The following is a 22756-nucleotide window of genomic DNA, read 5'->3' on the forward strand; positions in this document are numbered from 1 at the left end:
CTGAACCGAGGATTTCCAACGTCTGCCACGCTGCGTGTCTCGCGCCAGACTGATCCCACTCATCAGTCGCAAGACTCTGTATATTAACTCGCGCGTCTCCATGCGTCCGTCACGCTGTACGTCTCGTGCGAGACTGCTGATTACTGATTCCAATAACCAATCGCGAGACTCTGTATATTAGACTCGCGCGTCATTGGAGTGCCTCATAGGGAGAGAGTGGCAAACTCGATCGCGTGACCTTTCTTCTGATTGGATGAGGCGTTAGAACAGAGATGTTCTAACGCCTCTATCCAATCAGAAGAAAGGTCACGTGATCGAGTTTGCCAATCTCTGGGCTTCTGCACACAGGACGCGTTGACGCGTTACGCGTGGTGAGAAGGCGACGCGATAGCCAATGGGTGCATCCAGTACAACGTCCTTTTAGTCGACGAGTGTACGTCTCGAGCGAAACTGATTCCAATCGCCAATCTTAGGACTCTAAACGTATGGAGGCTTGTGATTGGTGATTGGGACAGTCTCGCGAGACGTGTAGCGTGTAGTGCGACAGACGCACGGAGACGCCTTCGTCACGCTATTGGTTATTGGAATCAGTCTCGCGCTAGACGTGCAGGGTGACGGACGTGTGGAGACGCGCGAATCTAATATACAGTCTTGCGATTGGCATTATTCTTGCGCGAGACGCAGCGTGGCGGACGTGTGGACATTCTCGGTTCAGTCCTGATGGTCCTGATTGTGAATTCAGGTTTCGCCGATCAGACGACGATACTATATGGACCGTGCTAAGTCTCGCACGAGACGTACAACGTGGCAGACGTATGGAAATTCTCGGTTCATTCCTCAGGTTAGATTAGGTTAGGTTTCACTGTCAAATGGCGATACCGCTACGCAGTCTTGCGATCGATGATAAGGATCAGTCTCGCACGAGACGTTCGAGTTTTAATATATATATATATACATATATGTGCAAAGTTTATTAATATCTGACAAAGATTTTAGTTTGATTCCAGATTACAGAGAAGAAATACTTCATATCATCGCGCCACTCCTTCACAAGAGTCCACGAATCGCCGCGAGATGTCAGCTGCATCGGACAGCCGGCTAGCGCCGCCAGCGTTCCGAATCCAGAGTATCGTCGACTGCGTCGAATACGCTCTCTGATGCTCTCGAGTCTCCAGCTTTCTCGTGTGTCACCGTGTCGTGAGTGTGCGTGCATCCGTCTCGTCTTCGCGGGACCGTTTCGTCTTTAGTCGAGGAAACAGAACCGAGATTCCGAGTGTCGAGCGTCGGTTTCGAGCATCCGTGTCGCGGATCGTGCGTGCGTGAGATCGTAGAGGCGAGTTGCGCGATCGAAACAGTGAGAGAATAACGGAAAAACGGTCAACGGGACGACGTGTACGCTTTCCCGAGTGCGCGGCGCTCGTGTGTGTCCCATATATGTGTTGTACGCGTGCGCGTGCGAATGCGAGGAAACGAGACAGGCAAAAGTGTTGAATCGAGGAGGAAAAGAGAGGGAGAGAGAGAGAGAGAGAGAGAGAGTGAGAGAAGAGGAAAAGTGGGTAGTGAGTATTGCGCGCGCGGCACACATCGTCGTCATCGGCGAGGAAACTGTCCGGAAGTCACCTTCTGCTGGCGCGAATATCTGCTGCAAAAGATAGACCGATAGAGAGAGAGAGAGAGAGAGAGAGAGAGAGAGAGAGAGAGAGAGAGAGAGAAGCGCGATCGCGAGTGGGCGAGGTAACTCGATAGAAGAAGGAGAAGAAAGAAAAGTAGTGAGAAAGATAGAAGAAGAGGAGTTCAGAAGACAGTTGTATCAAGAGAAAGAAGAGGCGATCCATCAACGGTGCACGAGTTTTGCGAGACGGAGAACGAGAACAGTTAGTGACCGAAAGAGAGAGAGAGAGAGAGAGAGAGAGAGACGGAGATTGCGTCGCGGACGAAGGAATGTGAGAAGCGACCGAGCAGTGCCGTGTAAACACGAGAGTCTCGAGTGAAAACGAGGCGACCCACCAGCGACATTCGATGTCATTGCCTCTCCCGTCGTCGCCGTCGACCTCGTCGAACGGCATCCTCGACGGTTCGACGTCGTAGAGAAAAGAGAGCTTGTGCATCCGTGTGACATCGATCATCATCATCGTCGTCGTCGTCGTCGTCGTCGTCGTCGCCGCCACCACGCGTACATGAATTCGCATCACAAATGACGGCGCACCGGATCGTGGGCGGATTAGCAGCGAGGTGTTGGCTCGACTCGTCGTCGTCGTCTTCGTCAGTTTAGGACAAAGAGGTAAGTAACTCTATCGTGTCTATGTTACCTTTAGGTTTTTTAAATCGTCTCTTATATACGGTCCTCAGTGGACTCTTCGGTAAAAATGGCTTCGGGAATTCCTCGTTGCAAATACGATTGTATTATTTTTAAGCGGTCGTCGCACCGATCTTTACTCGATAACATATAACTTTGACGCAAGATTATATATTGACACCGATGACGTTCCGTCAATGATTGCTTTCGAATGATCGTATCGATTGTTTGACGAATTTTGATTGCGACATCTTGCTTTGATCGAAATTGAGTTAATTATTAGAATATTAATTTATTTATAGATGAGCAAATTCATTTTTAAATTAATTGCAGTTGGTATATATCTTTTCATAAATCTCATCTCATTCTTCTTCTCGAAAGATTTATCGTGTAATATCTATATATAATTGTTCCATTTCAATTGTATAATTGTAAGAAAGCAGTTTAAAGAGAAACCTATTATATGCATATATTGATTAACTCTTGTTCCATTATTCGTACGAAAATGGAGTATCATTTTCATACATTTATGCTTATCGTTACTGCGGTTATGTCAGAAGTGGCACATTATCAATACATTGAGGGAAAGACTTTGATTTTCTATATTTTCATATTAAAATAGTCATCTTCAAAGTGAACATCTGATATTTTCTCGATTAAATTAAAAAGATTCTCACATTTTGATGTACGTCATTGTATAGCAATCTTGTCTTGCCGGTAATATCTTGGCAATATGCATACATATTTGCCAATGAATAATATATGCCAGTAGTTATTAGTATAGAGACTATATTTACGACGTTATCGCGCAATATAATATCGATCCTGCAGGAGCTCTACTCCGAGAATTTCTCCTCTCCCCGAGATATTTGGGTGGGTCCAATAAATTCACGATATCTTGCACGATCTATGATTTCGCGTGAGTTTAGATGAGTAAACACAAGACAAATACACAATGTAATTCGAGTTGAAGGAGTTCTCCGTCTCCTTCATCGAATTGTCTATATAACTTTGTATCGCTTTATACTATATGTACATTGTGAAAGATTGACGAGGAAACAATAAGAATTTCCGTGGGCCAATCAATTACCGCTTTACGAGAACTTGGTATTTCCGAAGTAGTTGTAGATTGTCTCTCTCGCAAAGCTCTTTTCAATGTTGATAATTACAATTGAAGAGAAAAAAACTGAGTAGATTAATATTTATTTATGAATAAATGACTCCTAAATAGATCAAGAGCGATAATAATTTTGCATTGCATTAAACTTGTAAAATACGACGCTGATATAAATATTTTATTGTTTCGATTTCTAAAATAACGGATCAAATTGCGCAGCAGTATATATAATAATAAAAATAAATCGGAGAGAGAGAGAGAAAAAAGAAAATCTATATTATTACAGAACAGAGAAAATTATGCTTTATATATATTGTATATCTTTCGTTTATATCTATTTAATAACATAATAATTATATCTATCGAAATTATTAAAATAATAATTCTTAATACCATATTCCAATATTCGTCAGAATTATTAATAAATAAACCGATTCTATTAATATGTAATTAATTGGAAACGGCTTTGTGATTCTAATAAAACAGAAAAGAGAGCTTTGTGCAAATCTCTCTCGCATAAATTGCATCTTTGAAATTATTTCATATTCTTTCATCTAAATAAACATCTAATGTTTGAATAAGCCGGCGAAATTAAATACATGAAACAATAATATGGCTCTTTTGCAGAAATTGCAATTTGGACATAGTGACATAAATGATGATACAGCTATTCTGAATTTAATGACGATATTATATATTGAATATTTGTATTGAGTTTTGTCTGAAATATTTGACGACAAATATCAAGAATTATATTTACTATATGAAAATATTTTTATATAGAAAATGTAATTATCAGAATATTTCTTACAATAACACGCACATCCGATATCGTAACAATGGGAAAAAAAAAAAATGCCACGAGGAAATGGAATTTTATCTGTCGCGAGTCTTTCGTGTGTAGATAAGAAATAAATGCGATCTACGATTATCGATACATAAACGATCATATATATGTAACCCATATTCATGACCTCAACTAGCACGTTGCACGATAATAATCAGTGTGATATCATATGATATGTCTTCATTGTAAGGTCCAAAGTTTGCGTACTTGTTCGTTTACAATCGACGATTTGTCATTCATATATCTATAATTCGAAAAGACGAATAATTTCGCGCTTTCGGAAAAAGTACTTTAACCCAATTTAATTATTCGATATCTATTGAGATTAAGATAATTTTTCGTTAAAAGAGAGGACAAATAAAAATTCATCAAATTAATGAATTTTTAATTCATTGTTATTCGATATTTTTAATCTGTCTATTTAATACATCCCGATGCTGTTTACTTCAACAAACTTTACCGAGATTATCTAACTTTATCTATTTGTAAGCTTATATGGGCAAGGCTTTTAAAGTTTTTATAAGTATTTTCCAACGAGTGTTGTGTATTACCTTTAACAGAAAGATGTTTTACTTTACTAACAATAAGTTAAGATTCTCTTCCAGAAGTGCCAGACCACGCTGTAAGACAAGTTGGAAATTCCATTAAATTGATATAAATAGTTAACTGTTATATAATTGACCGTATCGTTGAAGTTAATAAAGTTTTCCCGTCATCGGCCACGCACAGAGATGTTTCTCTCTCGCCGCAATAAAACGGACGGAAATGTTAGCCAGTAAGATTGAAGTATTCCCGGGAACGAGAAAAAGCTGACCATTATTCCCAGAAACCGACATTCCTCTGTCTCGACCCCGAAACCCTTGAAAAGAATTCGGTTAAATCGCAGGTCGTTTCTGCTCGCTAATTCTGTTCGCGAACTATCTGGCTCTTTTCGAATAATTATTTGACTTTTCGTAGTTTTTTCGTACATACATGTCAATCCCTTCAGATATTTCCATCTCTAACATATTTTTCGTAAAACGCATAAATCTTTGACGAATAAATTAAATCGATTTTTTAAGCAGAATTTTGATAATCTTTATCTTTTAATTTATGAGGATATTTTTAAGAAATAAAATAAAATAACTTGTTAATCAAAATTTAGATTATAACTTGTATTAAAGCAAAAGGCATTCGAAATTAAATAATATAGTTTTGTTACTTATTTGTCTTTTTTTAAACTTAATTTAATTGTTCAAACTAAAAAAAAGCTAATACGCAGCAATGCTTTTGTCTAGGGAAGATTTGACTTTAAACCTTTGAAAGAATATTTTTGTTGAGATTGAACAGACAGGAAATAGAAATAGGAGATACAGTATATATTGTGTTATATTCTCTTGCAGAATGTTCTGTGCGTCTATTCATGCGCTCGGCTCTGTTTAAACATGTGGTACTATCAAGACTTTTGACATATTAAAAATTGAATATTCAATATTAAGAATGAAATATTCATTAGGGAATATTTAAGAAGCTATGATAAAGTATGATTACTTGTTCGTACGTCAGCGGGATAAATGACGAAACATTATTGCATAATAATAATACTAAAATGGAAAAAAATCTTGACATTTTATTACAATACATTTTTTATCTGTAATATTAATCCATCGCTAATAAAATTATGCTAACATTAATTATAGTCGGTAGATGCAATAACATTAATTATAGTCGGTAGATGCATATATAAATATTTTGTCGATGTATATTAATATTTTTTTCAAGAAGTTCTCTTACATATCGTTTCTAAAATAGTATTTTCGTTATTAAGTTCTCCTTAAAATTAATTCAACAAAAAATTTAACCAAATTTGTGCAGAAGATATAATATAGGTGCTGTATATTTATTATATGTTAATGAAGTACATAATAATATTTATGCATTTTATCATTCAAAAGTTTTCCATCGCTCGAAGTGGGACGGATGAGTTTTTAATTTGTTTCTGAATGAGAAATTATTTTTCACTTGCATTTCCACCCACATGTGTGAACTATTGTTGTTTACTACCAAACGGCCAACGGTGTTTGCGAACGAAACGACTAGCGCAACGGCTTTCGGAAGCGGAGATCAATCTGCTTGTCGAGTGCATTATCTCAAATTACACAGATCCGGTCGCGTCAAATAATCCGCTCGGTGCCAACTCGCACTAGTAGAAATGACACTGGCGCGTGTTATGTTTCGAGAGCGAAGAAGAAGCGAGAAAGGCCGTCAAAAAATATTAGCGTCTCTCCTGTCATGATATCTCCATATCAATAAAAAAAGAACGTAACAAGGAAACGAGAAAAAAGTTCGCAGAACGAAGGGATAAAAAATACCGCGTACTATATTCCGTTTCATGCATAGAAATTAGCAATAGTCTCCATCGTGACATTTCCGACATTTCTTTCTTTTTATTTTTTTTTTATTTTTCTTCTTTTTTCATTTTTTATCGAACAATATGAGGAATTCGCGTACGCAGATTCATTTAAAAAAAAAAATTTTTCGTCAGATCTTTACGTAAAAGATTTCCATATATTTCTGATAAATTATCGATACTGTCTCCGCAACTTTATTTATCAATATTATTTAACGACATCAAATATGTCATCGAGCGAGTGAATCAATGCGAATGCGGATTAAATTTATAGAACTGTGAGCAGTGTTTATGAAAGACCGGAACATATTTCATAAGGTTTCTATCAGACTGTAGAAACGTAATCTTCGATGACTTCCACCGCTGCGAAAGTTTAATTGGATGGCGTTCCTAATTGGATTTTTCCTTGTGGCTTCTGACTTTTTATTTTTCACCAACACATTGCGTCGATATATTTCTATTATACATATACTTTATTAATATTAAATAAATAAAATCTCTTACATAAAAAAATCTTTTTTTTGTATATACAACTTGCTTCTTTTATTTGGATCGTTATATAATGCAACTCTTTCAATTTTTCTTTCTACAAGGGATCGATTTATTTATTAACAATAATAATAATCTGCGATAAACCGAAATCTATAATATACTTTCTCTTTCAGTATACTTGCCTCTACACTGACAATGCAAGAATTTTCTCTTATAATTTACCCTGAAAATCATGGTAATCATAAGACAATATGATGAAAAAGAATTTTATGAGAATTTCTCTAATATTTATCACAATAAAAATAATAATATCTATCACAATAAAATATAAAACATATTTGATTAATTTTACTAATATTTTATATTTTATTGTAATAGATATTATTTTTATTGTGATAAATATTAATCAGCGAAATTCTCATAAAATTCTTTCCATACCATATTGTCCCACGATTATCATGATTTTCAGGGTAAATTCTAAGAGAAAATTCTCTCTGTGTATATTATGTTTAAAGTTCTTTTTCGAAAGCGAAGAACTGTGCTACGATTAATTTCGTCCTTGTTCGCACATAGTTGCTCTCTATATGCATGCCCGGCGTGGCAGTTCAAACGCTCTAATCGGCCGTAATTATCATCCTCGTGAGGATGAACGCCGCTGTTATTCCCACCGACGGCGGCGCGGATTAGTCGCACTCCCCAGATATCATCGTATATTTCTTCCTCGCGAGTAGTGGCGCCGTGAAATCTCGGTAACGGTACGGTGAGCATTACCTGTTACGTGCCCATATACCTACCTTACGTACGTTACGCATTGTTATCACGAGCCGTATTATCTCGTCGCTTAGATCCGCGTAGGAGGCTATCGCGCGCACTAATTACCGTTATAACCGCTGGTACCTTTGGTTTTTGCGCGAAGAAAGCGATTTTTACTCCAATAGAACATCTCGCGTATAGAAAATGACATGTTTTTACGAGAAAAACATGTCATTTTCTATATGCGAGATGTTCTATCGGAGATACGCAAAGGACTTTTCAACTCTTCAATTTGTAATAATGAATTCATTACACTGAACTTGAAGCCAATTCTTCCCTTTAAAGATGAAATTTCGTGAGAATTACTCTGACAAGTTGTGCTTTCGTAAAATCCATTATAGAGAAGATTGAGAGGAAGAGAAAGAAAATATATATTATTTATATATGATATAAAATATATAATTATAAAATCGTTGATAAAATTTGTAAAAATTTTATAAGGAAAATATCTTCTCAGAGAGAAATGTATATGTGGATTTTTCATGTAGAAAAATCTTTTAGTTAGCATCAAATAATTATAAATTTTATTTTATAAATATTTTTTTATTGTATAACTAACAGAAAAAATATGATATAAATTAAATATAAAATAAATTAAGTGTTTATTCAGTGATTATGTAGAATTATGTGAAGAATGTGCGAGGGTGGAAACTGCGCAAGTCTTTGTTAATAATTTGCGATTGCCTTTTCTGACCTTTGATAAATATTGCAAGAATACTGAAAAATTCCTTTTTCTATCTCTCTTTTTCAAGATATTCTAAGAAAATGTGTCAGTTAGATTTCTAGATAGATAAGACTTTTTAAATCCGACATTACTCGGATATTTCGAACGTTTTTCGATAGAATGAAATAACAGAACTGAAATAATAGGATTGAGAAATCTCTCTTTTTAAAAATGATAACTCTCTACATAATACGGATAAATAATTTCCATTGCGCTAAAAAAAATTGTTATGGAAATTGTTAATTTATAAACTGCATTTTTTTACATTTTGTGCTAATTTACATTAGTTCAGAATATTTATGCGAAAGACTACTTTAATAAAACACTTCATAGAATTAATCTAGATTACTGTGCGACAAATATATGTGTAATTAAAACGACTATTGCAAAATCTTAGTGGTTTTTCTTATGAAATCATTTCAATACGTCATCTCTCTGCATATAAATATGAAATAAGAACGGATCGTGCAAGAATATTTGTAGCACAGAAACGCAAATTAAATTTCGTAAAATCTTTCTATATTTTACCAACCGTATGTCCATTCATCTCTTAATGACTAATCGTATCCTCGTAACGCTGCTCTTTTTTTATTTTTACACAGCCACATTATGCCCGCTCGCCGGACTCCGCGTGCTACATATTGGAGAAGCAATCGTTTTTTAAATGTCACATTTTCCAATAGACAATAGACCACTTTTCACGAGGCGAGATACGCCTCGTCGGATAGATTAATTGATTTATTGACCGAGAGAAAGACGCGCGCGGCGCAACATGTAGATCAGCGAACAACACAGTTCACTCGCGAGTATATATATTCATGAGTAATGTGTCGACACTGTTATCAACTCGATTCTTCGGATAAAATAGTTGTCGACCGCGTTGGCACTACATTGTCGATTTTTCTGCAACACTCCATGAAGTTTCATCGCGAAAAGCGCTCTGTCACAGTCCCTAACTATTATAAATCGTATACTGACTATTATAAATCGCAACGGTACATTTATTTCGATCCGCTTCATCGCGAATCTGGAAAATCTATCTCACGATGTTCCATATACATATACTTGACGACTTCCGCATCGGCGCGAACGCGAAAGTAATCGAGAGAACATTAGCGTTTCTGTTTCTCAATTGTGCGTCCCGGAAACTACGCTGTTGTCTACGGAGGAGAAATGTGTAACAGGATTTAAATTTCAAATGCGAGTCCATACGCGCCACGTTTATTATTAGAACGGATTACGCTTTCTATGCGCGAAGTTTTTAATGCGGAATTTTTTTTTTAGAAAATCCATATAGCCGAGAAACCGCTTCCGCGCTTTTTCGCGAGATAAACCCATTCCGCGCTTTTTGATGCACCGAAAAGATTATCTGGAAGGAGTATTTTTAGCCTTAAATATTATTGCAACATTGAGGGATATATATCAGAGTATTTATACTTTACACATAATCTCAGTTATTATTTTTTTCGTGTTTGAGGGAAATCGAGAACGGGATAGTTTTCTTACTTTTTAAGAAGACACTCGTCTCTTGAAATAAAAACACGCAATGTATTATATCCGACATCTCGTTTAACTCTTGTCACAGTTGGTATGAATGCTCATTCCATATACTCTCGCCCCGAACAGTCGTAAACTTATTACGTGTAACCGACGCCCATGCATCTCATTACACGGACACATGCGGTAAAAGCAGGTCAGACTGATATTACGGATGTGCCGCAACCAGGTAGATGTCGTGATATCGGACGAGCATCGTTATCGGTTAAATGCCAAGTTCAATCCGCCGTGACATGACGGATCCGAATAAAAGATGATCGTCCAGACTTCCGTTTTCCTTAGAAAATTACCACGGTATAGTAACTGACGTGTGTGAATATCCAAAATCGATATTAATACTGTGGTTCAAATGACGAGTTATTACACAGTGACAGATTGTTACTTGTAAAGATATTGAAAAACAAATGCTATTTATTTTAAAAAATCTTTTAATTAATATAATGAATTTCTGAATAGAGAAAATTAATTTAAAATATATTATGAATTTTATTTAATTATTTTGATTATATTAAATCGCATATTTTTATAAGGTTGTATTTCGAACTTCGCGTTAGATTATTCGACAGTGTATGGGTGATGTTTTACTTAATTTATTTTCTTTCCGCAGTGTATTATTCCTGCACGATTTGCCCCGCGCTACGAAAACGTTCGTATTTTCTCAGGATCGTAATTTTCCAAAGCGCTTGTGTCGCAAAACCACGGTGATGGTTTAGAAATCTCCTTGACCTAAATAGCTATAATATTGTTTACTCGGGTCGAAAAACTAATATGTGAAATAACGGAATTAAAGTTATTCATTCATATTCACGCGTAGCTGTATATATTGTCGATCACACTCTGGTTGTTAATTGGGATGAATAAGTCGAGATAAATCTGCAATGGCGAAATTGTTGCGGTAATCGCATTACTTCCCCTCCTCGTTATAATGATATCAATTGCAATTACATAACCGGTGATTAATTTCCCATAGCAGCGGGAAGAACTCGAATTAAACGCGCGTCAATATGACGTCCGCGCCGTGATTTATTTTAATTGGATCTCTGCCTCGAAACGCAATCGATTATCTCGTCGTGCGACAAAACATTCGTCTTCGCGTATATATATATATATATATATTTAATATTCGCGCGGATATTTTTTGATATCTGCTAATAAATCGATCGTTTTGATTCGCCTCAATGGATTAACATACATCGACAACATAATTCATCATCTTAACAATGAAAAAACGAAGCGGCGCGGAAAACGTTTGTCCGATGTAATAATAAATACTGGCGAATGAATACTCGCGTCTTATTTATATCGCGACGTAGGCATAAAAAGGCGTTCACGCAAAATAAAAGCCGTAAACCTCTCGGTGAGTGAATCTCTCTCACAGTCTTGCGTCAGCGTTTGCTATAAATTGCATAGCAAAGCGCCGCCGGATGAAATTCGATCGATGAAGCATTAATCCGATCTGTTTTCGTCCGAGCTCTGATTGAGAGGAAAAGATTTTCAGCCGGTTTCTTACGAGGAGAGAAAATTTCGCGCGTGACGAGATAGCAGAGAGCGATCCGCCGAGACGAGAGGTTCGCCTCCCTTATATTGGTGCCTTCGCCGTTCGGGAAGGTTTATTTTTACGTTCCTCGTAATCCTCGTAAAGAGCATCCGGAGCATCCGCACATAGCAGAGAAATGATTCGCCGCAGCTCCCAAGCGAAATGCGGCCGCGTTCCGCAAGACGGAAAGCGCGCGGCGGAGACGCCCTTGTGGATCCCGAAGGAAGTTGCGGGTATATATATGTATCGAGATTTTCGCGACCCGGTATTCATACATCGTATATTTTCGTGCGTCCTCTTATACATATATACATACATACACACGGAATGCGAGACAGACGTCGCGCCGACGAATCGCGGTCCGGTTCAGCGCGTCGCGTCGCGACACGACGATGTGTTTCGCAATTACGAAGACAATGCGTTCTCCTCCTCGAGGCGGCAAGCAACGTTGGCTTGCTATTCCCATCGCCGTCCAGCGCTAAATTTGGTCCCGCAGTTCTTATCCCGTCCTCGCATTATATAAGGCTTGTTAGACGAATGGAAAAGAGCAGGTGAATGAAAAAGGCTCTCACGTTTACGATATTTTTTATGAATCATTCCATCTTTTTATAAAAGTACCATTTTATCGAATCGGATTCCGATTTGATGCGATCAATGAATGAACTAATTTTCGCGTTTAATTATTTGAATTTTTCATTCGATACCCGCGCCGAAGAAAAATCAAGAAAATTATGTATGATTTCTAAAAGCTCTTCATAATCCTCGATGTTAAATCTATTTGCCAATAATAGTAATGTATAATATATATAAAATACATATATATAGTATATATATTTTATATATATATTATATATATATATATTATAGTTGGCGCACGTTTAAAGTGCATCGCGTATATATACGGTCCATTAGTTTCACACTTTTTGAATTTTTCCGAATCGATAGTTTCTTCTTGCTGTCATTCTACCGAGTGTACTTTTTTCTACCATTGCCGATCACATGTTCACGAAGCGATTAATTATTGCTCCTACTTACGCTAAAAATAATAGTGACCTCTTTCTCGGAGTAGACCGAACAGCTGTGCTTCGCTATGCGACTGTCGTACAGGGTTTAAACAATCGATAAGAATTCGATATTTGGAATACATCGATTCACCCGTTATCGTACGGACGCGAGTATATATACATACACAAAGACGACGAAGAATTTATTAAAAAATTGCAATACTCATAAAAATCAACACGCGTGTAGAATAGTTAATCAACTTTGACAGAGCAATCAATACTTGTCTCTCTTGTTCATAAACCTCGAGAATCTTTCAAAATGTACATAATTCAATGTTTAGAAGATTTTTAATTTACGAAGATCTCTCATATCCAGATAAAAATCTGATTTAAACAAACACACTCATCTGCACTTTGTCTCTTATTAGTATCACATTTTATTCATGAATGAAAAATATTTTCTAATTTATCTAATAATTATTTTATTAGATAGATGACGAATAACATGCCTCTTTTTCCATTCACCACGTAAAGAGAATTCATGATTTGCATTGCAGTGACACGAAATGTATCGAAGAGTAGGATACAGCAATTACGATGGCAAGATCGCCGGGCTCTACGACTTGGAAGAGACCCTCGGCCGCGGACACTTTGCCGTGGTGAAACTGGCCCGGCACGTTTTCACTGGTGAGAAGGTCGCAGTGAAGGTCATCGACAAGAGTAAGCTCGACGAAGTCTCGAGGGCGCATCTCTTCCAAGAGGTGAGAGAAATTGTCATTTTTTTACGGCTTTGTTTTACCATTCTCTTGTATGCCGCGGTTGTCAGCAAATATATTCCAAATTCTTCAGCCAGTTTAAGCTTTTATATATTTTTTTTTTTTTCAACGGAAAGGAAACGAAGAAAATGTCTCTCTGCTAAAAATAACTAAATGTTAGAATGTAGAAACAGAGTTTACAGAAAACATATGAATTTAAATTGCTTTTCTTTCTCTCAGCTATTTCATTTCTCCTTTTTATTTCTTTTATATAAAATTAAGTTGCATTGCGCTGTATTTCAGATTTATTTTTTATCTCAAATTTATTTCAAATCAAAATACGACAGATAAAATTCGAATGGTATTCGTTATTTATTTCTATTTTGCATAGTTCATGAATTTGCAATCGCGTCAGAGTTGCTTTCGGTCTCGAATCTATTTGATGCTTAATGGATATAGCAGAGTCATTGAGAGGACATCCTGATTCGCGTAATGTGATTTTAATGGCTGGTTCGATAATATAATCGGAGATCGAATAGTCTCGCGCAGTTACATCGCACGGACTTTATCGCGGCGAATCTCGTTAAGGTCAACGAGATAATGATGCAATTGGACGGCTGACAGAATCGTTGACCCTTCCGGATACAGATTCGCTCGGGCAAAACAAATTTTGTTCTTGCGAATTATGATCGCGAATAATCTGTGTCGCAGGTGCGGTGCATGAAACTGGTGCAACATCCCAATGTAGTGCGGTTATACGAGGTGATAGACACGCAGACCAAGCTATACTTAATTCTCGAGCTCGGGGATGGCGGAGATCTCTACGATTACATCATGCGGCACGACAGCGGCCTCAGCGAGGAGGTATTTGTTACATGATTATTGTCATTTTGTTATCCTTATCAATTTTTAATTATCGTGCAAAGAAAAAATACGAATTTAATTCTGATGCATAAAGTTGGCATATTAAATATTAATACTAAATACTAATAAAATTAATTAATTTGACAAGAACCTATTTTTGTACAAAATATATGTCTATTAAGTAATTATAAAATTCTTCGTAATAATTGGCCAAGAATTTGCCATGCATAATGTTTGAAATATAAAATATAATGATTTTTATTTGTCAGCTGGCCAGGACTTACTTTCGACAGATAGTTCGGGCCATATCGTACTGTCATCGCTTACACGTAGTGCACAGGGATTTAAAGCCCGAGAATGTTGTGTTCTTCGAAAAGCTTGGTACGGTGAAACTCACGGACTTTGGATTCAGTAATAGATTCTGTCCTGGTCAGAAGCTCGAAACCTCGTGCGGCTCATTAGCGTATTCCGCTCCAGAGATACTTCTGGGTGATAGTTACGATGCCCCCGCAGTAGGTAAGCTCGTTAATTAATATGATTAAAGATCCAGAAAGATGACTTAAGTTATTAAGACTTGCTATCTATTTAACCATCTCTAAGAATTTTAACGATAAGTAAAGTTATTTCTTTTGTTAAAATTTTGATTTAAAGTTATTTTTTTTGTTAAAAAAAAGTCTCTAAATTGGCTTGATATTTAAGGAAAAAAAAAAAAAAAAAAAAAAAAAACAGTAAAATCTTATTTTGATAAGTTACGTTTGTCGTTTTGTTGCAGATGTTTGGTCATTAGGCGTGATATTATACATGTTAGTATGCGGCCAAGCACCGTTTCAAGAAGCGAACGACAGCGAAACGTTGACGATGATTATGGACTGTAAATATTCGATCCCGTCTCATGTGTCCGACGGTTGCAAGCGGCTGATCGCGAAGATGCTCGTGCGGGAACCCGAAGGCAGAGCGTCTCTCGAGGAGATCGCGGCGGATCCGTGGTTAGCGATCGGTTCCGATTTGGACACCATGGAGACGTTACCGCTCGTGTCGCGTCAACAGGTCTCCGATGATCATCATAATCATATAATTACCAAAATGGTTAACGGTAATATCGCCACCAAGGAAGAGATATTGGAGTGAGTAGAAGCCTTGCGGTGTTAGTATATATTTTAAGCACGCGTGTTCGCGCCGGCGCGATTTTCTACTCGATAATTCTCACCGTGGATCTTCTTGCAGCGCGCTAGACAAAAATGAATACAACCACATCACCGCGACATATTTCTTGCTGGCGGAAAGGAAGTTGCGCGCTCATCGTCAGGAACAGATGCAGAAAACTCGGCCGGAGGCTCTAGATGTTTCTTCGAAGTACGTATGTTTTAAATACTGAATCACACATTTATTAGTGTTGCTTCTACGTGTGACTCACTAAAATATGCGAGTTCTAAATATTTATACCACACGTCAACTTGAATGACATCACTAACATACTAATGTACGTTGCTAATTTTGTACAGCAGGCAGGATGAGCTGACAACAAATCTGCGAACAGATCAGAACTCTCTGGGCACTGTTAATCAATCGCTATTGAGCGTGCCACGGACGCCTGGTGATGTACCGCAGGTACGTATCACATGCTCATTCCGTAAAACGATGTCGACTAATGTGACCAAACGTAACGTTAAGGAATCAGACATAAAATACCGGCTGCCGAATAGCGCTCGAGAAAATAAAGATGGCTGTTCTTATTGCAGAACGTGCGTACGCGCAAGTGCAGTATAGTCCAAGAGGAGGAAGACGAAGATGATGTGTCCTCCTGTTCCGGTCGTGATGAGCGCGGCAGTAATTCGACGTTAAATTCCTTTAATCGCCGTGGCTCCCGTTCCGAGGGAAAGCTTTCGCATATCCTGCAGGAACGGTTATCACAGCTTCCGGAGAAGACTGGCACAAAACCCGTGCAGGGTCAACGGCATTCGAACCAGAAAGATGATACCGTTATCGCCGACAGGGGAGAAAGACTGAAGCAGAGTTCAAGAAACGAGAAGGATAATAAAAAATCATCGTCACCGGTACACTCGAAGACGGCAAAAGTCCAAACGGGTAACGTTCTCTTGGAGAAGCTGCCCACGTCACCGCGGATTACCACGACTTGCGAGGAAAATCTGAAGAATCGATTAAGTGACGCAAATGCTCCAACCACAGGATGGTCTAGGAAAACCAACAACACGGAGGTCAGACCCAAATCGGTGACGGAATGTTTAAATCGGACTGGCGCATCGGTACCGACAAACAAGTGGAGGATGGGTACTCAGCATCATCGGTTCAGCGTGCCGCTTACGGAGCCCACGATTTCCTCGAAAACTCCGTCCCAAGTCCCTACGAAAACAACAGTGACGACAACTACTCTACTCGAATCGTCAACCGTATCTATACCTCTTCATCCGATTAGCGACAATCAAGTGACGTTAACGCCTAAATACAAGACGATGCCGTCCCCCGGCAGCGGTAATTCGTCTACAACGCAACTCAATGAAATCCTGGAGGATGGGGATGGCACGCAGGCATCGGTGAACTCCACAGAATGCGGAGGTTCGACGACCAAGTGCCGCGTTGTGAGGCGAACGGCGTATGAGCAGCGAAGAAGCAAATTCCATAAGACGCGCACAACCTCCTGCTCGAGTTCCGACGCCAGCGACGACGACAGCGAAAGCAGAAAGAAGAGGGCGCACAAACTTGGAGCCTCCACCGGCAAACCCTTACCTCCAAGACGCGACAGTCACGATGACTCGAGCGACTCGCAGGATCCAGGAGGATGCGGCGGCGGGCGAGGCGGGGTGGTCGGCGGTGGAGGGAGCGGTGTGAGCAACGGCGAACATACGACGACCGAAAGCAATCGAAACGACAATAGTAGCGGCACTAACACGACGAACACAAATACAACGACGACAACCGGAGGTGGAAGACATCGATGTACCGAGAATCAGGTTATATTCGGTAGGAGACATCGCGCCGGTAGAAGAAGAGCCGGCGAGACGCGTTTGCGAGAGAGCCAATCGTTGAATCGTATCACCGAGGTGCAGGAAGCCGAGGCCCCTTCGTCCTGTCACAATCACTGTCATGTATCGCGTAATTCAACCGTAATCGGCGCGACAAACGTCTCCTTGTCATCATCGTCAATGTCACAAAACAATATGACTTCCCAACACGGCGCTGTTCAGCCTGCCTCTCAAGCGGCAACCACTACGGTACAGAAGGCCAAAGGTCTCGGAGCGAGGCTATTGCAGTCGCTCGGCGGTGGAAAGTCTCTATCGCAAAACTCGAACAAACACTCCGCTCGTAGTCCCGATGGCAGAAATAATAACTATCGTCAATCGGACAACAACTGTCAAACGATCGGCAACGACGAACATCGCGGAGAACATCACAAGTGCATCAGTCAAGCGGCGTGTAACGACAAGGAGAATCGTAATAGCAATGGCTCGATGAATCGAAACGAGTGTAAAAACCGGAAGATTCGGTTGCTGAGCCGTTATTTCGCCATGCACAAGAAACTCTGCGTACCGTTGCCGGGCATCTTCGGTAAGGGACGCCTATATAAGGCTCGCTCGTGCGGCAGCATCACGCGCGATCGCGTGAGTCCGCCGTCGCCCAAGTCGATGCTGTTTTGCTCTACAGCAGCAGCCGAGGACAAGTGGCGGGAGCGTCGTCAGTGGTGCGATACCGCGACGAAGCAACATCGCGGCAGCGACGGCGACATTAATCAGAATCTAGGTCTCGCGCATCTCGTGCAGGAGAGCATCGTGGGCAAGGGCTGCGCCAAGCTGCCCGCCGTGTGCCACATTCATCTCGGGGACGCTTCCAAGTGCTGCAGCCTTTGTTGATGAATCGCTTACGCTCGGAGGAGGCGGAAAACTCGAGTGCAAAATGAGAGACACATGTGCGGGTAGGTAAGTGAGTTTCCAGTGCCAGTGACATAGCTAAATAGCGTAAAACTTTTTTTGCGCGACAATCTTTTCTGTAAATTGTATATAATTTCTAGCGAGTTATTTTATTGATACAAAAATATTCTTATCGTTTAAAAGATCTGATTTTCGGGGTTTTTTGGGAGGGGAGGGGGGAATTTTTAAAGCAACATAGATGCCAAATGTCTTGGCATCTTTCGCTTTCTAAAAAGAGACAGCTGTTAAGGATTTTCGAAAGTCTCGAAGTATTGTTGCCTCTTTTTTACAATGCTGATTGGCTGTCTCGACTCGCGTTGTGTGTTATACTTGTAGCATCGAGAGGCTGTCATCGCGAGGGTTAGCGGTTTGACAGTTTGTCCAAAATAAAATTAAATAAAATTAAATAAAATAATAATATGTTATAATACTTTAAAGTTGATTAATATTTTTGAGAGCTGAACACATTTGTATCAGCTGATAACTGTCAAAAATATTAATCGAGTTTTAAATATTATAACATATTATTTAAAACATTATTTTATTTAATTTTATTTTGGACTAACTGTCAAACTGCTAACCCTTGCGATGACAGTCTCGATGCTACGAATATAAAGCACAACGTGTATTGAGACAGTTAATCAGCATCGCGGAAGAGACAACAATACTTGCGATAATCAATTTAACATAACTTTTTTAGAAAGAGATTAGAACAACCGAAGCGCGCAATTCGCGCTCGCTATTTTTCGGTTTTGTATTAAAAAGAATTATATTTTTTTAAAAATAATATAAAGTTTATTTAAACTCGATTAATATTTTTTTTTTTTTTTACAAAAATCAGCTGATTAAAGCGTTAATTTACCAATTAAATTTTAAAATAAAAATATGTTATAGAAATTAAAATAATAATGTTGTAAGTAATATGTTATAATACTTTAAAATCGATTAATATTTTTTGACAGAAATCAGCTGATAACTGTCAAAAATATTAATCGAGTTAAAAGAACTATAACATATAATTTAAAACATATTACTATTTAAATTTTTATAACATATTATTTTAAAATTTAATTAGTAAATTAACGCTTTAATCAACTGATATTTATCAAAAAATATTAATCGAGTTTAAACAAACTTTATATTATTTTCTTAAAAATATCATTTTTTTAAATATAAAATTAAAGAATGCTGCGCGCATAGCGCGCGCAAGTATCGATGTCAGATATGTTCATATATAATATATAGAAACAACGTCGTAAACAATTCAGAGTGCAAAATGTGTGTACTCGCAATTAATATTTCTTCCCCCCCAAAAATATGATCTGTTCCTCTCGCTGATACCGAAATTAATATTAAGTTAAGGACACGCAATGCGATTAATATCAATTCGTATGGTAACCTTTAATCGCGATATATTACGTGGTTTTGGTCTGCCATCGATTTATTTGACTGATTACATCATATCCCCGCTGGTCTACAGAGCACAGGGATCAAGGTAAGAATAAGAGAAAAAAAGAGAGTGTACTGATTCGTTGGTCACTCCGAGAGAGCTGTATCTAGTCCATGAACAAACAATGTATTAAATATTGCAGAGTTTATGATGATTATTATTATTATATTATTATTATTATTAATATTATATATTATTACGATTATATTATTATCACTCTACACTATTCTAATGTGCTCTATTACTATTATATCCGCTACTATTACTATTACAATCGCTATTATTATTGTGAGAGATCAGTATCATCTCCACGATTATCGCTATTGTCATTATCATCATCGCCGCGTCTTCATTATCCTTCTCTTCCCCATTTCTCTTTTAAAAACCTAACGATATAATAATGCATAATGCGTCGAAAAAGTCATTTGCATCACGATTCAGATGCAATTTATGATCGATTGGGTACAAAGTCGCGCAGTGCGAATAGTGTCTTCCTCGTCGTATTTTTTTTCTTTTTCGATTCCTCCATTTTCTCGAAAAAAAATACGATCTCTTCGTCCTTTTTCCTCCCAATATGACATTGCCTTCACACAAAGCTTCCTGACTCGTTAACTTATTAAGTACGGAGTACAGATACCTATAGTTTCCGAATGGCGATTGACTATATATATATATATATATATATATATATATATATATATTTATATAAATTAATGCGAATTGTAACCAAACACAGAGAGAAAGAAAGAGAGAGATGCGAGTGCCCTACATCAGATAGCCTGAGTTGCGTTTAAACGAAAGGAATGATTAAGGGAGAGAAAGAAACTCGCTCAATAATGTTTGTGTGTATAATACGTTCGTTAAAAACGGAAGTGGAAGTGTATTTCTTGAGCGAGCTATATGCGCGACGTGTATATAAAAGCCCACCGAGCGCATAATACTGCGCGCAGATATTAGAAGCTTAAGAGTAAGCGACGAGAGCAATCGTCATTTATTGATCTATTCTCTTCTAGATCTATAAATAATCGACAGCGAACAATAGGTATATGAAAGATCTGTTTTGGAACGTGCTTGCCGGTTAAGCACGTCTCGCGATGTTCTTCGATCTCGCGTCTACGGATATCGTCGATATTAGTCATCGTCGTCGTCTCTCTATCATCGTCATCATCGCGAGTGCTGTCGACTTAACTTTTAATAAAATGCCGCGTTACAATCATAAATATAAATGTGTGTTTATTGTGCACGATGCAGCGAAAACTTGTCGGGCGATCTCGTCTTTTCTTTTATATCGCGAATATTTTTTTTGCAATTTATTATCACCCGATCGTTTATTCGCTTGTTCCGCGATTCTTTTCTTACGCTTTTGCGTCACTTTTTACGAGTCTCGATGATCGAGTGCTGGACACTCGATATATATAAACGCCGAAATATTTAATTAATTTCTTTCGAGTTCACGTTTTCAGCTTCCTCTCATTTTTGTATTAATATTATTAAGACGAAAATGTAAGATATATATATCCATTTAAACTCGGATTATACGTCGTATGATATTAATTATTTATTAATTATAAGACGCAATTAGTGGACTCGTAACGTGGCGACTGATCGTCGAACTCTTTCCTTTCCTTTTTTTATTTTGTCTGTCTTTAAGCTCGCAGGACAAAATGCGTCGATTATAACTTCTTTGATAAAGACTGAGAATTTTGCAATAACTTGAGTAATATATTTCGAGTATCACAGCTCTATATTTATGCGTCGCACGATGACGATGACCTAACGAGACCAAAAAATGATAATTCGTAAGATTCACAGACCTAAGTTTGCGCTAGCTACAAAGTGCAATACAAAGTCGTACAAAGCCAAGTACCTTGCGTCGGTGTAGTCGTTGATTTTAAGGATTCGATTCGATTTTATCTTTTTCACCCTATTATAGCGTATTGCAACTCAGAATCTACTTTTGAAACTCGGAAACTAACAATCGCGGTGTATATGGGCATTAACGTTATTTCGGTGTGATGAGAGAGTATAATATCTCGGGGAATGTTAGAGCAAATTTTAGGATATATACAAGGATCTCTCTCCGCCATTAATAATCGGACAAAGTTGTAAGCGACAAAAAGAGGGAGAGAGAGAGAATATCTAATGCAAAGCTCAAGCAAAATTTCCTCGTCGGGAGATCACGCGCGGCTTGTGTCGGTCCTATATATTTATGTAATAAAAAAAGCGTCCCTCGCGCGAAATTCGAACAATGTATATTCTGGAGCTGCAAATAGAGTAAAGTCTCTTCCATCAACGTAAAAAGTGTACATATCTTTGGCATTTTCCTGTCTGTAGGAAAATTCATTTATTCTAGACGAGCTATTGATAAATAAAAAGAAGAGAGAAAAAGAATAAGATATTTTCGTGCTATAAAACGGAATGTGCTATAATCGATCTACATACACATATACACACACACAACATACACATATATACATTGGGTTGATTTCCTCCTAAGATATGCGATATACGCACATAACGTATATATAATAAACGTATATGTCGCCAAAATGCAAATTAACGTAATCACATCGAATGCATGTAGTTCTGTTGCAAACCTCGGCTTCGTTGTTGTTACGCTGTTCGTAAATTGCCCCCTTCCTTCTTCACCACCGATCACAGATTTTTAGCGAATAAAAATCGCTGTTTCGAACGTGTTGCATCTACGAGTACGAGAAATAATTTTTTTAACGATTTACTCATTTGACTCTCGTCCTAATGCCTGAATCCGGCCTGAACAGACCAAAGTCCCCGCGTTATGTCCCGTAGCGTCCGATTCCCGTCATTATCCCGATTTACTGCCAGCTAAGAGTGTTAACGACACACCACTTTGCTAAGCCGGCAATAAGATGAGATCTGTAAATCGCCAAGCATGATTGTTCATGCACTGTGTGCTCGGACAAAATAAACTAAAGTGACAATGTTAACACCTACGTCGTGAAAATATCG

The 22756-nt window shown here is 38.2% G+C and overlaps 1 protein-coding gene across 2 annotated transcripts; it reads left to right on the forward strand.

Moving 5' to 3' along the window:
* Positions 1-614: 614 nt before the first annotated feature.
* Positions 615-22734, forward strand: Snrk (SNF related kinase). Of its 2 annotated transcripts, none has more exons than XM_083047374.1 (9): positions 615-841; positions 997-2281; positions 13334-13537; positions 14243-14395; positions 14665-14911; positions 15168-15519; positions 15620-15748; positions 15901-16003; positions 16135-22734. In XM_083047374.1, the coding sequence occupies exons 3-9, from the start codon at positions 13343-13345 to the stop codon at positions 18259-18261; spliced, it is 3306 nt and encodes a 1101-aa protein (XP_082903500.1). In that variant the 5' UTR covers positions 615-841; positions 997-2281; positions 13334-13342; the 3' UTR covers positions 18262-22734. The 2 variants fall into 2 exon arrangements, with proteins under 2 accessions (XP_082903500.1, XP_082903499.1); XM_083047373.1 differs by having other exon boundaries at positions 616-841; positions 15898-16003.
* Positions 22735-22756: the final 22 nt, after the last annotated feature.

This window comes from Prenolepis imparis, unplaced genomic scaffold (assembly GCF_030444845.1).
Source record: "Prenolepis imparis isolate NDT839.2.m4 unplaced genomic scaffold, iyPreImpa1.0 SCAF_10, whole genome shotgun sequence".
In the NCBI taxonomy this organism is placed as follows: Eukaryota; Metazoa; Arthropoda; class Insecta; order Hymenoptera; family Formicidae; genus Prenolepis; species Prenolepis imparis.

Excerpts from the sequence above, each read along its gene's own strand:
- Snrk (XM_083047373.1), top strand. The coding sequence starts at position 13,343 with ATGTATCGAAGAGTAGGATACAGCAATTACGATGGCAAGATCGCCGGG. Across the intron at positions 13,538-14,242 it reads GGGCGCATCTCTTCCAAGAG|GTGCGGTGCATGAAACTGGT; the intron begins GTGAGAGAAATT and ends TCTGTGTCGCAG. Across the intron at positions 15,749-15,897 it reads GCTCTAGATGTTTCTTCGAA|CAGGCAGGATGAGCTGACAA; the intron begins GTACGTATGTTT and ends AATTTTGTACAG.